Source organism: Amblyomma americanum, chromosome 4, assembly GCF_052857255.1.
Source record: "Amblyomma americanum isolate KBUSLIRL-KWMA chromosome 4, ASM5285725v1, whole genome shotgun sequence".
Taxonomy (NCBI): Eukaryota; Metazoa; Arthropoda; class Arachnida; order Ixodida; family Ixodidae; genus Amblyomma; species Amblyomma americanum.
This window is the reverse complement of record NC_135500.1, coordinates 86,363,417-86,378,198: the sequence shown is the minus strand read 5'-3', so window position 1 is coordinate 86,378,198 and position 14,782 is coordinate 86,363,417. Positions and strand designations below refer to the sequence as shown.

At 46.5% G+C, this 14,782-nt stretch overlaps 1 protein-coding gene across 2 annotated transcripts in view; it reads left to right on the top strand.

Annotated features, from left to right (window-relative positions):
* The window catches only part of LOC144130231 (uncharacterized), a 96,608-nt gene that overhangs the window by 51,098 nt on the left and 30,728 nt on the right, over nt 1-14,782 (top strand). For both annotated transcript variants that reach the window (XM_077664208.1, XM_077664207.1), the window contains exon 3: nt 662-851. In XM_077664208.1, the coding sequence (XP_077520334.1) occupies nt 662-851 (190 nt within the window). The remainder of the gene's footprint in view (nt 1-661; nt 852-14,782) is intronic.

The following is a 14,782-nucleotide window of genomic DNA, read 5'->3' as shown; positions in this document are numbered from 1 at the left end:
GGGTTTTTTATTTCGAAGTGGGCGTGTACTTGTACTGCTGCTTCTTTCTACAGCCGTGCTGCTTCATTCTCACATTTCTGTTCAAGTTTACCAGTTTACCTGTTGGTAGCATTGCATTCTTTTTGCTGTGATAATTCTTGTGCTAGTAAAATTTGAATATTTTTTTGAGCACTGAGCAGAATATTGTGCTTCTTTTGCGCTAACTCGCAGACTGTTACTTCAGAATGCCTTGTTGGTAGTTTGGAAGAAGGCCTTTTGGGTACTTTGTAAGATTTTTTTTACTATGCCCTGATATCTCATAGCAGACAAACGAATCACACACCCTTCCCATTCAAATGCGGCCACCCGTGTTACATCCGCCGGCTTCGGCTCCCATAGAAAAACGCCAGCGTGGCATCATCCACGCGCATTTTGAAACGTATTCTTTTACAGACCAGTGAGCCACTGTGGCGGCTCGGTAAACCTTTCTTGAAAGCAGCAGTACTAATGGGTCTCTCCGCAAATTACCTTGTAGTGCCAACGCTTTTCATGTGATTTACCGTGAAGCGCCGCCGGGAGTAATCGCGATACGCAATGCAAGGTTTAATGTGGGTCCGGCATAAGCGTCAGGACGTTTAAATGGTGCTCCACTAACATAACTATTCCTCTCGTTTTCTTTCAGCATGGACTGGTCCGTCTATAGCGGCACCGGTTACGTAATAATGAAATTCTACAATGACAATCCCTTTGCAGTGCTTAAAGGAAATAGTGGCGTAGAGTTCACGAATAAGGTCAACGAATGGTTGTATGCGGGCTTGCAGTACTCGTTTGCAATCCGAGCGGTACGGGATGGTTCCGGAACTCACTTTCAGGTGAGTGCTATCAAATACTGTATTACGCTTAGCACTTGATCTTTCGTGCTCTTCTTATGCCTTATTAGCAATTTTTGAGACCCGTAAGGCCGCAACTTTGTTCTAAGGCGAGTGAGTGCCAAGGAAAACTTAACCAGGAATAAGGAATGCTATGGAGGAAAAACCCTAACGCGGCCGTGTGCTGTGCGATGTCAGTGCACGTTAAAGATCCCCAGGTGGTCGAAATTATCCCGGAGCCCTCCACTACGGCACCTATTCCTTTCTTCTTTCAGTCCCTCCTTTATTCCTTCCCTTACGGCGCGGTTCAGGTGTCCAACGATATATGAGACAGATATTGCGCCATTTACTTTCCCCCCAAAAGCAATTATATTATAGAAAAACAGCAAAAAGAAAAAAAACCTGACCGCGGAGGCCAAGTGCTGTCAAGCATGGTAACGTCGGCGACATATATACTATTACACATATATTTAAAATCGTGACATAAAATCGTGATTTAAAATTATGCCCTTCATGCATAATATATGCTTCAGTTTATGTTTAACGTCTTCCTTCTCCTGAGATGAACACCCCAGCACCAAAGTGTGCGTAACGAATGCTTAGCCGGAAGCAATCGTTGCGACTTCATTGAAACGCAAGGAACGCTTTCCTGAACAGCCGACAGAAATAATCACGGCACCGCAAAACCGAATGCGCCGTGACGAATCTACATAACCCAACACAGGCTTCGGACTCGCTTGAAGAGTTTGACGGAAGTTCGTCTGGTCGGGATGGAACATGCCGAAAATTATTAAAGGCATCAAAAGGAAAGATCAAATGAGTTTTCAGCTCCCATGCGAGAGCCTTGCTCACACTAAAACATTATTGTGAATAAGGCTCCCGTGTAGGAGCCGAAACGTCATTTCATCTTTTATTTGCTCGGTGCATTTCATTGTTTTCGCCGGACTAGCTTGCGTGCCTTAGTCAGTACTATTCTAACATTGGGTAGTTGGCAATGCAACAAACTTTCTTGCACCCTGCCGCAGATGCGACGGACGGCATTTGGATGATCTTGTCAGTCCTTTGATTTGGAGGCGAAAGCCTTACTAGCCGCATTACGAGGGAAGACCGTGGTGTCTGTGTGTGTACGGAGATGTTACAAACAGAGGGTGACGTCAGCACACGGACGCCGACGGAGCAAAAAGCCGCAGCTGGCGTGCGACTAGGAAGATGGAGCACGCTGAGGCAAAATGCGCAAGTGGTAGGTGATGTCACGCACAGCACGCACCGCCTCAGGCGCGCCATTTTAGGCGTTGGATTTCACTGCGGCTGGTTCTGTGTGCGCTCGTGCTGTGGGTGCTGAACCATCGGTGTCTGCAGCGACGACATCGGCAGCAGCATCACAAGTTAAATGCGGTCGCCCGTGGAAATACGCTGATGCCGAAGAAACTCGACAGCGACGCAATGCGCCACGACGAGAACTAAGGGCACGCGCTCGATTCGACTGCACCCGTCTCCGTGGCTTTGGCAGACCGCCGCGCTCGGAACACCGAAGCCATGAGGCGGAAGCGTGTTGAGGACTCGCAGTGTCGACTACGAGATGCTGAGGTCAATGCCGAAGCGGTGAAACGGAGGCGTGCCGAGCACAAAGAATTTCAACAACGCGAGGCTGGGTCGAAACGACGGAAACTAGACGAAAACGAACAGTTGCTGCAGCGATAGGCCGAGGAGAACGGGAACAAATGAAGACGAGGGGCATAAGCGGCAGCTCGTATACACCTCCCATACAAGGCTGTGAAGAACTGTTTTATAAAGATTTTGTGCGGAACCCATTCAGCAGCGCATGCAGTGCGTGCGTTTAATCAATGTAGAGAAAATGGATTGCACCTATAAGTCTGCTTAAAAGCGGAAATGCGGAAGCCTTTTCCTTTCCTCTCTTTCTCCTTCCAATTTGCTCTTTTTAATTTTCGTTATTTTTATTTTATTGTTTTTTGTGTTTGGTCCCAATTTTTCTCCTCCTAATTCTGATTTTTGTTTTCTATGATTCTTTTTATTTGTTTTATTTTTGTTTCTATTTCATTGCATGTAATATGCTTTCAACTCTTGCTTAATAAAATTTTAAATTTTATCTTATCTTCCACACAACTTATGAATGACAGTTCTTGCGGACACCTTCCGACCACAACTTCCGTCCACGCCACTCATGAATCAAGCAAGGCTTACTCCTTAAAACATTGCACCCATAAACAGCAATGCTTTCGGCACGCAAGTGAGTGCCGTAAGCAGTCTTAAGTGTTGGACGTAACATTTTTTCACTCTATTGTCATGGCCCCGCTGCACAAATACTTTGCTGACAGGATAAATATTCTTAATCAGTAAACGTAGCGCCAAATTTTGCTACAGAGAGCTTTCATGCGCCCGTTCTTGACTTGAACGTAATCGCCAGAGTTGTAGCGAAGAGAACAGCACGGCGATGTAGAAAGCTAAAAAATAAATTACCTAAAAATAAATTAGCTTCCCCACCTGCGCAAAAAACGGCAACGTCGATTCGAGGAAAATTTATTGCAAAACACGAAGACGAGGAAACAGAATGTTCGTCCAGTGGTCGCGGAGACAATGCGACATTGAAGCTCGCTTAGGTGCCGTTCAAACGACACAGCCAAGATTTACAGTATCCACAGTACAATTGCATTGACAGGATATCATGCTAGGAAATCAAGAGATAAATAATTGAGACAATTAGGGAAAAATGTATTGTGCAGGAGGGAAAAAGTTATGGTGTAGTGGTAATTTGGACGCGCATTTCTGCTACTGGTTACCGATACAAGAGACTCCCTAGGGCGCTCCAACCGACCAACATGTTTATTGCCGTGCCGCAAGCAATCCATGGGGCTCGCACAGCACATAAAGAGAGCCATACGCCTGCGACTTCAAGAACAAAATATAAACAGTGTTTAAGGCAGAAAAACGTCTCCAACACAGAGTTAGAAGGCAATCAAAAGCGAGCTCTTTGCTAAAGTGTACGAGCACTTTTCGTGAAAATTGCATGTTTTTAGAAGCTGTCAGAAGCTCCAAGGGGCTCTTTCTGAGATGGATGTGGCGCGTCGAGCACCTCCGGAGGAATCTTTGCTCCCCAGAACTGAACCCTTTACTATCCAGCTAGCTTACTAAAGACTTCGAAAGACGCGCTAGCATCGATAACATGAGCCGCCGGAATCGCTGCACATATAAGGCCACGTTCCTATTCTGCCAAATGATCAAGTTCACGGCCTGCACCAACAGAAATTCGAACGCCCGCGTGGCCTCCTCCCTGCCACACCCGAATCAAGCAGGCGCGTGAAGCAAGACGGCGTAATGTCCGAGCAACGACATATATTTCAAAAATGTGAGTTTCAGACTCAACCTGAAAGAGTTAACGCAGCGCGTATCAATAACTAAAAGGTCCAGTGATGGATCCTAAATTTGGCGGGGACCACTCCCTACTCGATGCGCCACTGGAAATCCCACATCACCTGCTGGAGATTAGAGACATGGGTGTACGCCCACTTCTGGTTTGGCCCGTGCAACTGGCATATGTCCGGCGTTAAATCTGACAAAGAGAGGACCTCACACCATCTAGAGGCGGTCATTGCGTGCATTGCCTACCCTGTAAACAACTAGCATTGCTGCGTGTGCATGCGCGCAGAGGCAGCATGGAAGGCAAGATGGGTGGGTGAGCGGTGTTGGTGCGCTGTTCCGTAAGCCACGTGGTACCAAGATCCACCTACTACCGAGCCAGTAGAACAGTAAAGGTCGGCCAACGTAACCCGGCTGAGCCACTCACTCCGATAACCATTTAACGCACACCACTCGGCAGAAAGTGGCCAGGCACGGCATACTGCAGCCCCTGTTCTCAGGGGCGAGGTGAAGGTAAGTACGCTCGAGGAGCTCGGTCCTTCCTTCCCAAACCCAATAGAACAGCAGGGTGTTAGCTGTTCTACAATCGATGCACGAGGGAGGGAAACACGTGTTACGAAGCGAAGTTTAGAACGGAGTACAATTTTAACAAAGTACGACCTCTCCTCCTGCAGCAAGTACGACCTCTCCTCCGCGGCAACTTCTGTCGGACTTTACTTGCAAACCGTGCAACGTGAGTGGAGAGACCCACCCGCCCAGAAAGTCACTCCGATAACAGTTACGTACAACTGGTGAGCGAGTTGGTCAGACTGAATCAAGGGAAGAGGCGCAACGGAATGAGGCCAAAAGGAGCCGAAAGGAAAACACAACGCTAAACTGACAACAGCAGTTTATCCAGGATGCATCACTATATATGCTCCATCATCGCAGAAAAAAAAAAGCAGAAAATAGTGATTTGTCGATGTAATCAAGTTACTCTGAGCATGCGGACATTTCGTCGGTGCAGTGATTAAGAGAATGCAGGAAGTTGAGCCCTTTATTCGAGACGACAGCAGACGGTGTGCTGACAAATTTTGCACTAGGCATCATTACTTCTGATGCCTTGATTATTTGCCTAGTTAACGAATCTTTTGCGATTAGCGACAATCAGGCAGTTTTTGAACAAAAGAAATCAAGAGCAACCAAGGACAACTATAGTATCATTGTTGTTGCAATACTCCTATAGCATGTCGTTCATAAAACGACGTATTCGGCCGATGCATGAGCCACCAGAAGACAGAATTGAATAAACGATATCGTCTTTGCAAGACAAATACTTTTTCTGGTGGTTTTTCGTCCACATAGGAACAGCTTTCTCCCTTTATTCACGACCATTTTATACGCGCACACAAGCCACTGAATCTCACAGGGGCCAAAAAACCACATAGACTCCAGCTCTTCTTCCGATTTGTTTCAAATTATGGTAAAAAACATGGACATAGGGACATTAGGACATTTCTTCTTCGGTTATATTGGTTGGCTGCATTGTGAACTTCAAGCTTTTTCAACAGCCCTGCTTTTACTTATGCAAAAATGTGAAGAGAATTTCCTGCATTTGCTAGCCTTTCTACCTTACAGGAAAAAAAATAGAAAGTTCTGCGAGACCTTGATTTTTCCATGGAATTTTAAAAGCATGACGTCACAATGACCTGTTTCACAAGCTTAAAGTGGGCTGAGCTGTACGGAAGCAGATCTAGAGGCGCTGCTGTCCTTGTGTGAGGAGTGTGTGATTGAGATGTGTGACGCAAATGTGATGGGTTGCGCATATCCGCTTCGGGTTTCAGAAGCAGCATTCCATGGCCGTGACCAGATGAGTGTGCAATGAACTCCCCGACGAGTGTGGCATTCACAGTCGCTACCAGAGCGGGTTAGAAGTGGAGCCAGAAAGCTCTGTAGAACTTAACTGCTATGCCGTGAGCTGCCGGAGACGTGCCAGAGTTCATCCTGCGCACGAATTCCCAAACATCGCTAGCTGTGATTGAGCGTGCGACCGGTTGCACTTCATCGTCGTCAAGCCGTTAGGCAACGGAGCTGAATATTACACGCGCTCTAAGGATTCCCTAAGCACAGCGTTATGCTTGCAAGAAAAGAGTAGTTTGGAGAAGAAATTCCGCAATATACGCTTTCCCAAGCGTCCTAGCGGAGCACTGATGCGACATATGTCGCGACTCTTGGCTCCTGCACCGCGTGCAAGGAACAAGATGTCTGGGCAGGTAATGGGGCAGCGCTGGCCGCAAAAGCTACCACAGTGCGCGTTTGAGGAGACAAGAGTCGCGAGTATCCTTCACGTTGAAATTAGAACTACGCATGCATCTCCGGTGTCTGCGATTGGGCTAGCCTCACAATACGGATGTGCCGGAGACATTCTTGCACGTCCGCCGACTCCCGCTCTCGGTCGCTTCTGTCGCCTAATACTGATGCAGATGTCCCGCCACCCATCTGTAAGCATGTCGAAAATCGGAGTGTGCTTAGTGCTCCACGACTGCACCCTGCACTTTCCATAAGGCGTCTTAGAACACAAACACATCAAGACGCCAGATGCCACTACGGTCTCCGGGCCGACTGCTACTTGACCTACCTCGCCAAGTGTCGTGCATTTCACAAACCTTAATGACTAAGAGTGTGCCGGGACTCAGCGGTGCACGCCAAACCCCGATAATTTTGCCTCGGAAGCAATTTCATGGTGCACGGTATGCTGAAGGCTCGATCGTCGTGAACGAGATCACTGCTGTACGGTTGCATAATTCTTTGCATTGAAAAATGGTGTGAAGCTTCACGTGAGCACCCATTCGCACCGTAGCAGCACTACAATAGGAAGTATTTGGAGTGATGTTTCGCGGCGGAGCAAGAAGTTTTACGGGATCTGACAGAAGTGTTTTCCTTGATGGTATATGTAAATTCATAGATAACCTAAAGGTATCCAGTGCCCCTGGGCCCAACAACATATATGCCAAAATTCTTAAATGTACCAAGTTAATATCCAGCCGCATCCTACAAATCATTTTCACCCATTCTATCTCCAGTGGCCAAATCCCGTCCGAGTGGAAGTTAGAGTAGTACCCACCTTTAAGGCAGGGATTCGCTCCGATTTGTCCAATTATCGACCTATCTCGCTAACGTGCATTGCATGCAAGCTCATCGAACATTTCATTTACTCTCACATTGCAACGCACCTAGATAATAATTCATTTTTTTCTCAAACTAACATGAATTCCGTTCTGGTTATTTATGCGAAACTCATCTTTTCGAATTCATGACTGACCTCCATTTAAACCTAGACTCATCACTTCAAACAGATATATTTTACCTCGATTTTTCTAAGGCTTTTGACCGCGTTTCTTACCAGCACATTATGACCAAACTTTCCTGTCTGTCTCTGGACCCACTAGTATTATCATGGCTTCACTCTTTTCAAAGTAATCGTTCGCAATACACCGTCATTGATAGTCATCCTTCCGCCGCTACAAATGTTACCTCTGGAGTCTCTCAGGGATCAGTGCTTGGCCCGCTTCTGTCTTTAATCTTTATTAATGACCTTCGTGCTGGAATTTCGTCATTCATTCGTCTGTTCTCAGGCGATTGTGTTCCCTACCGTCGTACTTGTACTAATAGTGATCAGTCTCTGCTGCAGGACGACTTAAACTTAATCCAAAACTGGTCCTCTACCTGGCTCATGAAGTTGAATGTGACTAAATGTAAGTTTATGGACGCGTCCCGGAAACGATCTTACTTGCTCTACTCATAAACGCTAAACACGACCGCGCTATCGCAAGTTGAATCTTACAGGTATCTTGGCGTCGAAATAACAGGTAATCTGAGCTGGTCAAAGCACATCAAGTCATTTGCTGCGCACGTTTCCAAATAATCAGGTTTCATCTGACGATCTCTCACATTTTGTCGACCCGCGGTTAGACTAATTGCATATAAAACATTCATCCGTACCAAACTTGAATATGTATCGACTGTTTGGAACCCGCATCAAGAATACCTAATCTAGGCGTTAGAAGCAATCCAAAATGGAGCTGCCCGTTTCATAACATCCAGATATGATTCTCGGCTGAGCGTTACGAATATCAAATCTTCCATTGGTCTGACTCCCTTTTCATCAGGGCGTAAGATAGCAAGATTTTGTCTATTTCAAAAACTTTATTATAGTTTCCCGCAATTACGTGAGAGCCTTATTTTGCCTCCTTTAGATCCTCCCGACGTTTGTTTAATTGCACCAGTGTTCAGCGTATTCATGGTGGCACTAACGATCTCAATAATTCCTTTTTTGCAACTGTTATGTCCGAGTGGAATGTACTTCCTGACGGTATTGTCAATGAAACCAACTCAGTAAAAGTTAAAAACTTATTGATTGCTTATTTCTCTAAATACATGTGAAAAGCTTTCTATTTGCCTATTTATTGCCTTGTTAATTTCAATACGCTTACTGCGTTTATTTTCGCTTGCATTTATATTTGTGTTCTATCTTTGTGACCCGTTATTACCATCCCCCCTCACTTATGTAATGCCCCATTGGGGCCTGTAAGAGAAAATAAATGATGATGATGAACTGAGGCATCGCTCATTACGAAGCGTTTTGTAGCGAGAGCTACACGGGGCATGTCAGCAGCGCATTTCAGGTGGTCCGCGCTAGTCATTTCAGCGCATGCGCCGTAATCATGGCAACCAGCTGCGCCGATCACAGGTGTTCGCCGCGCGCCGTCGCCTCGCTGGTATCTGCGCAGCGCAGCGCGTGACATCATCACTTAGCTATTGTGCCTCACTGCGCGTGCGCTATGCTCTTAGCGCTATGCTCATGATTCGTATCAGCTGTCACTACATGTTCTATATAGACGTATTCCTTTACCACTTCCCGCACCTCGGTGCCAATGGTGAACTGCTGTTCCCTTGCTAGACTCGTGAACATTACATTGGTTTTCGGCTTGTTAATGTTAATTCGACCCACCGTTCTGCTCTGCCTGTTTAACTCATTGATCATAATTTGCGGTTCACCTCCTGAGTGACTCAGCAATGCGATGTCGTAAGCGAATCGTTCATCGTTTAGGTATTATCTATTAACTCTTATCCCGAATTGTTCCCAATTCAGGCCTCGGAATACCTCCCGTAAACAGGCGTTGACTAGCATCGGCGAGCTCGTGTCTCCTTGCCTGACGCCCTTCTATATTTGAAATTATTGGTGACTTTATGGAGGACTATGGTAGCTGCATGGTTGCTATATATATCTTCCAGTATTATGAGACAAGGCTTTTTTACTCCCTGTTTACGCAGTGCCTGTATAACTGCTCAGAATTGCAGAGTCAAATGCTTTCTCGTAATCAATGAAGGCCATATATAAAGGGGGTGGTTATATTCAGCGCGTTTTTCTACTATCTAATTGATGGTGTGAATATTATCTATTGAAGAATATACCTTACGAAAGCCTGCCTGATCATTTAGTTGATTAAAGTGTAACGTTACTCTGACTCCATTATCGAGTACCTTAGTAAATGCCTTGTAGGCAATGGACAGGAAGCTGATCGGTCTGTAGTTTATCAAGTGCATGGCGTCTCTTGTTTTGAGAACGAAGATAATGTTTGCGTTCTTCCAAGCGTTTGGTACGGTCGAGGTCGTAAGGCATTGCGTACACAGGGTGGCTAGTTTTCCTAGTACAATTTCCCCTCCGTCTTTTAACGGATCTGTTGTTACCTGCTCCTCACGAGCTGCTTTTCTCCTCTGCATTGCTGCTAAGGCTTTCTTTACTTCTTCTTTCGTTACTGACGTGTTGATGCACTGCTGTGCTCTACTGCCTCTCTGATTAACGTTCTGATTACATTGTCTGCAGTACACATTTGTGTAGAACCCTTTGGGTTGTTTAATAATCTTATCCATATTGCTAATGACATCGCCATCCTTGTCTCTTAACGCATACGTGTGGCTTTTGCCTATGCCTAGTTTCCTCTTCACCTCTTTAAGGCTAACTCTGTTCCATAGTACATGCTCGATTCTCTTCATATTAGACTTATATCGCCTACCTTGCGATTATTTATTAACTTCGATAGCTCTGCTAGTTCTATTCTGTCTGTAGGCCTTGGCGTTTCTTAATCAGACCTTTCGTCTCCTCAGATAGCTTGCCGGTATTCTGTCCAAACGTGCTACCGCCTACTTCTACTGCGCACTCCATAATGATAGCTGTCAGATTATCGTTCATTGTATGAACATTAAGATCTTCTTCCTGAGTTAAAACTGAATACCCGTCCGGGAGCGATATCTTGAGTTCCTCTTTTTTCCCTCTTGCCGCTAACTCATTAATGGACTTCCTCTTCACTAGCCTCTTCCGTTCCCTCTTCAAGTCTAAACCGATTCCTGACCTTACCATTCTGTTTTCGCTACAACGCACCTGTCCGAGGATGCCCACATCCTGAAAGATGCAATTTTGAGCGGATATTGTGACGTCGATTTCATTTTTAGTTTCACCATTGCGTCTCTTACAGCTCCACCTCCTGTTCTCTCGTTCTCGGAAAAAGGTATTCATGATCCATAAATTATTTCTATCTTCGAAATCTACTGATAACTCTACCCTGCTATTTCTGGAAAATATCTCAGAGCCCCCTACCGCCTGGTCGCTAGCCTGCTACTTTCCCCCCTTCGCATTTAAAGTCCCTCTTCAGTTAAGTGTACTGTGATATTACTTTGTTCATTTTCGATTCCACGTCTTCAGAGAAGCTTTAAACGATATGATCATCGTGGCACGATGGAGGCGCAGTAGGCCTGCACCACCTTCAGCTCGTGCCTCCTATTTAACTTAGTTGCGATAGCTAACACCCCGTCGTTAATACTAAAGAACAGCTCTATGTTGCCAGGTATATCCAGATTAATGAGATGTCCCGCACCTAGTTCTCGTCTATCCGCTAAACCCCGATAGCACAGCGTGAGCCCGCCCTTTAGTACTGTATACGTCTCACCTGCCCTCCTAGCTTCACCTGTCCTCCTAGGCTCTAGCGTTAAACGTTGCCAGGTTGAGATTGCAATGAAGGCGTGTCCGGAGCCAGTGATTCTTAGCCCCCTTCGCGGCATCACAGGCCTGATAACCGGCTTAGTCAGTTGCTTTGTTGCCTCTGGGAACTGTGGTCCGTCTGTTAATTAGGTTGTTCATAGAAGGTTGCGGCCAAATTCTATACCAAAGAGGCGAAATCTTGTTCTGGTGAGGGAGTGCTTTTTTGGTTCTGGTCACCGAGATCAGGCCACACTCCAGGTCTAGTTATGCAATTTCATCGACACGCGGTTTTTTTCGTCTTCAAACCCGGTGCAGATTCCAGCGGGACCGGGATATGAGCCCCGATCCTCTTCCACGCGAGGCGGACGCTCTACCTCTACGCCATCGCTGCCAGACCCTTTGTAACGTGTTCTGTGCGTGCTTTCCTTGTAATTTAAATTTAAGATAAATGCAACAAGAAATATGAAGCCAGTCTGAACACTGTATCACAACGGTCAGGTCACAGTTTGGCACAAATGTGGCAATACTGGCGCCAAATTCAGGTCGACCACTGGGAAGAATGCATAGACGAACAGTATGTCTAGAAAGCCCGAAGTGCCAGTGTTTTTATTGCTGTGCGCGTCATACACGCGCTTGATGATGTGATTATAATTTTCTTTCATTGCTGGTATTTTCTGTAGCATGCGCACCCACATTCCACGGACATTTCTCGGAATGGGTTAATACTTTGGGATTAAATACAATCACTACGTTCGCGCCCGTGATCATGCTATGTCACTACGCTAAAGAAGCCCATGTGGTCCAAATTAATACGTAGTCCTCCAGTGCAGCATGCTTTGCAGCCCATGCACCGTGTGGTGACGAGACATAGACCCTTAGGAATTTTAAACTTTTCAGTTACTTTTCTCGCGCGATGCTTCGTAGCACTCGAAATTCATGGAGGGCATACGTAAAAGCTGTTGGTTCTAAAACGTGCCCGTTTCAACGTTTCGTGAGTCTTTCAAATAACATATACAAAGCAGGCGTTCATCGACGGCAAGACTCCTTCCGCGTCTTTGATACTAATTATAACCTGTATAGAGAAGCGCACAGAGCGTCCGACTAGCGTCTCGAGGCATTTCGCAGCGCCCTGCGACCGTGCGTCCCACACGATGCCAATTAAGTTGGAAACAGGAGCGAGGCATAAGGTGAGCGCACCTTGTTGCGGAATAGAGCTCCCCGTGTTTATGGGAAACTCTCCATTGCGTCTTTGGCGGCTGAGTATGTCTCATAAGCAACTCATAAGTGTCGAGGCACGGTACCAGGAAACGATAGAGCAACGGTGGGAATATTTGCCAACCTTACTTGGCAGACGCTTGCACATCTCACGCAATACATCAGCGAGTGTTGGAGAAGTTGTGAGTTACCCTGGGCGTGGAATACGGCTGATTTCAGCTTTTTTCCTAAGCCTGAAAAGTAGGTGCACGTGAATAAACTGAGACAATTTTCCCTTATGTCGTGCACAGGGAAACTTATGGAGAAGTCGGTACAGATGTAGCTCTCGGTATCATAGAAGACAAAGATATTATGCCTCGTGCAACGTTCTTGTTCACGGTGCACTTGTCAACACAGGTGTTGCTGCCGCAGCTGAACAAGGAGGTTAGCGATCCCCGTACAATCGCAACAGGAGGGTCTCACTGGCGTTGGATCTTTAGGGGGCTTTCAGCGATGCGAATCACTCCAAGATTTTAGCTATTTACAAGTTAAATACACTGAAAGCTTTGAATTATTTACATCTAGGCTTCATTGCAAGATTGGCAAGCGCACATGAAGGCTGGCGACACGAGGCCCGAGCCGATATTCATGGGCGCCAGGGTACGTCTTAGGGAGTGGCCCTTTCTCCACTGCTCTTCATAGTTACCCTCATGCACAACTTAGTGCCGTAGGGCGAATCCGCCACGCCCTTTAAGCGCAGGACATAACCATATGGGCAACAGAGGGCAGGGTGGGACAGATGGCGGAGGCCCTCCTGGAGGCTGCCCCTACGGTTCAAAAGTATGCAGAAAAATACGGATTGCGCTGTTTCCCGGACAAGTCGGAGCTCCTCGTCTTACGAGAGGTGGGGGACACAGCACCGTTGGAAATATTAGTCCACAACGCAACCTATTCTCTAGGTGTACACGATACTGGTTTTGGGGCTGCTTATTAACTACAATGGCGTGAATGCAGACATGATCACCAATATCCGCACGGTGTGCTAGCAAATCACCCGTATTATTTCTCGCATCACAGCCAAGTAAAGCAGTATGCAAGCAATGTAGGCCCTAAGTCTATCTGCAGGATAGTGTACGCAGCCCAGTACCTTCGCATAAAGAAGTGCGATGTAAACCACTTGGACGTTAACATTCTAACAGATTCTAAGGAGGTACTCGAGACACCCATGAATGCATCTACGGAGTGTCTGCTACAAATGGGGATACGCGATATGGCTGATGAACTCATTAGCGCCCTACTTATAAGCCAGGTAACGCATATGGCCACAGCCAAGACGGGCCGCAGTGTTTTGGAGGATTTAAACATCTGCTTCCAGCAACATGTGGCTGGGAGACAAGATATACCACGGAATTGCAAGACCAAATTCCTTACACTTCCGCTTCCCAAAAACATGCTCCAGGAGCATCGTCATCCCAGACGTGTGACGAGGAGAAAAAAATCAACAAGTGCTATTGAAAAAAAAGGAATGATTTTTGTGGATTCTGCGGTTACTGTAGAGGAGACATCAACAATCTCCGTGCTTCATCAAGTGAAGGTTGTAAATGGGCTTTCAGTGCGTAATGGTGAAACAATGGCTATGCAGGATGTGGCGATATAAATAGCCACTGGCCGCCCGCCTGCAATCACGCCGCTGGTCAGCAAGATTCTGAGCCAATCCTGTAAGACCTATGCTGCACGCAAGGAGCTGATATGGGTTCCAGGTAAACCAGGAATTGAAGAAAACGAGCATGCACACGCTTCGGCCCGAGTTTTTCTTCCGCGGAATCATTCTACATACTTCCTTACTGATTTAGGCCGCTCCTCTCAGTTAGCAACATACTCAAAGCATCTGAGCCTTGAGAGGCACGAACTCTCGAGACCAGCTAAGGGTCTTAATTATTCAGAAGAATGTCACCTCCGACGGCTACAAACTATAATACTCCAGGTATGCTTCAAACCATTCAGCCCGATTCTTTTTTGTGCACGGCAAATTTTGTTTTGGTTTGGTTTACGGGGGTTTAACGTCCCAAAGCGACTCAGGCTACGAGGGACGCCGTAGTAAAGGGCTCCAGAGATTTCGACCACGTGGGGTTCTTTTACGCGCACTGACATCGCACAGCACACGAACCTCTAGAATTTCGCCTCCATCGAAATTCAGCCGCCACGGCCGGGATCGAACCCGCGTCTTTTAGGTCAGCAGCCGAGCGCCATAACCACTGAGCCACCGCGGCGGGTCGGCAAATTTTGTGGCTGAAAGAGTAGCTTATTTTAAATGCTGTGGGCTTGGCAGAAAAATAGCATTGCTGAC